The sequence below is a fragment of the Nannospalax galili genome, unplaced genomic scaffold (genome assembly GCF_000622305.1).
Source record: "Nannospalax galili isolate Female #2095 unplaced genomic scaffold, S.galili_v1.0 scaffold16074, whole genome shotgun sequence".
NCBI classification, from domain to species: Eukaryota; Metazoa; Chordata; class Mammalia; order Rodentia; family Spalacidae; genus Nannospalax; species Nannospalax galili.
In genome coordinates this window covers 9,117-11,184 of record NW_008333847.1, presented here as the reverse complement: position 1 = coordinate 11,184, position 2,068 = coordinate 9,117, and the positions used below count along the sequence as shown (strand labels likewise).

Sequence of the window (2,068 nt, the reverse complement as noted above, 5' to 3'; positions counted from 1 at the left end):
AATTCCAGCACATCAGAAGCTAATGCAGTAAGTGGACATTATGGGTAGGCCTGGGCTACACAAGAAAACACTGTCTTAAAAAAAATCAAAAACAAACGAAGGAAATGCCTGTAGTAATTACCACAGCACTAGAAAAAGAACAGCCTATAATCTTAGGAACAAAAAAAAAAAGGAACAAAAAAAGCCACTCAACAAAAATCCAAACCTGGGAGCAGAAAGGAATTACAAGTTTTAATATCTGTAACTCCTTCCAGGTAACCACTGCCCTCTTCTAGCCTCACTGGGCATTCCATATGGTACTTACACAAGGGAAAAGCTCATACACACAGACACCACCACCTTCCACCCCATGCACAGAGACAGAGTTTCGCTGTGTAGACCAGACTAGTAGCTAACTCACAAAAATCCACCTGCCTGAGTCCTGAGTGCTAGAGTTCAAGCATGAGCCAGTACACCCAGCTAGCTGACATTTGTGCACGGTATCCAGGACCCAGCCGGGACACTCCTAAGCTGCGGGTGCTCACTGTTTGCGAAAGGAATGGCTTCAAACACAACACATCAGCTCTTCCTGTGTGTAGGAGGAAGGACTGAACCCCATGGCTACTCGCAGGCCAGGTAGGGTCTACCACTGGGCTGCCAGCCCTCACGTTTAAACTTGAATCCCAGCGCTAGCAGAAGGGAAGTGTAGGATCACACAGCCTGGGCTTCCTAGGGAAAGCATCCCAAGTGAAAAGTCTGAAAAACTTTAATGTTGAAATGAGACACTTCCACAAAGAAAAAGTTCTCACGCAGGCATTGCAAAAAAGTCCAAATAGCTCACACCTACTAAATCCAGCAGGAGGCTCTGGGCGCGCAACGAATTCCAGGCTAGCCTGGGCTACGGAGCAAGATTCCCTCCCCCTCAAAAAAACCCCAAAAAACAAAAGTTAAAAGACCAGCGTGACATGAAGTTGCTGTGCAATCCTCTCCCCGTGCCGCTGGCTCCCGGCCAGCGCCGGTCGGGGCCGCACTCACCCTGCGCGGCTGCTCGACTGCCCAACACGCACTCCTGCCCGAGGCCGCGGATCAGCTGATGGCCGACCCCAGCTGCGCTACAGTGGTTCTGCTCGCTCAGCAGCTCCTGCAGCTGTAGCAGTGAGCCGCGCACCCCGCAACCGGCGTCTGCCATGGCACCAGCGCCGCTCTGCGCACGCGCGACTCAGCCCGGAAGTGCCCGCACAGCTGTATCCCGTCGCTCTGGCGGCAAGGGGATGTGGCGTTTAACGCATGGATTAATGCACTGGGACAGGAACCCGCCGCTGTGCCGGGGGAAAATACATGGACGTGAGGAAACCCCGCCAGGGAAACAGCGCAGCGAGGGCCCGAAGCAGCAGGACCTGTGAGCCGAAATCCGGAGGAGGAAAGCATCCCCCGCCCGCAAACGCAACCCTTTTTCCGCCACAGCGTGGCTCCGCCCGCTGACGCATTAGGCTGGCGGGTCCGCTCAGAACGCTCATGGCGCTTCCGGGGCGGAGCTTCGCGTCTAAGCTATCCTGTGATTGGCAGGGCTCCGTCGGGCGCTGTGACGCCCTTCGGTTGGCGGGAACCGGTTCAGCGCTCCAGCGCGGAAGCGCTACCTCTCGGCGACTCGAGCTCGCTAGCGTCCCAGGCCGCCTGTCCTCTGAGCACCTGCGATCGTCCCCAGCGCCATGTCGTCCCCGGCGTCGACCCCGAGCGGCCGTGGCAGCCGGCGCGGACGGGCCACCCCGACCCAGACGCGTGAGTTGCTCCCCGACTTGGCCTGTGTGGTCCTGGCAGCGGCCCTGGGGTGGGTCACGCGCTGACTATGTCCTCCGCTTTTCCGACGCCAGCTCGCAGCGAGGACGGGCGGAGGCGCGGCGGCGACGACTCCACGAGCACCGGGGAGCTGCAGCCCATGCCCACGTCGCCGGGAGCTGAGTTGCAGAGCCCGGCTGTCCAGGACGCCTCGCTGTCCAGCCCGCGAGCGCAGGCCGCAGGTACGGGGACGCGCCGCCGCGGGAGGGGGGCGGCTGGTTGGAGTGCGCGGTGACCGTCTACGTTTTGCCTT

The 2,068-nt window shown here is 59.0% G+C and overlaps 1 protein-coding gene across 1 annotated transcript in view; it reads right to left on the bottom strand.

The window, feature by feature from the left end:
* The window catches only part of LOC115069537 (DNA-dependent protein kinase catalytic subunit-like), a 9,929-nt gene extending 8,737 nt beyond the window's left edge, over positions 1-1,192 (bottom strand). The window contains exon 1 of the mRNA XM_029561374.1: positions 1,015-1,192. Coding sequence (XP_029417234.1) covers positions 1,015-1,168 — 154 coding nt within the window. The 5' untranslated portion in view covers positions 1,169-1,192. The remainder of the gene's footprint in view (positions 1-1,014) is intronic.
* Positions 1,193-2,068: the final 876 nt, after the last annotated feature.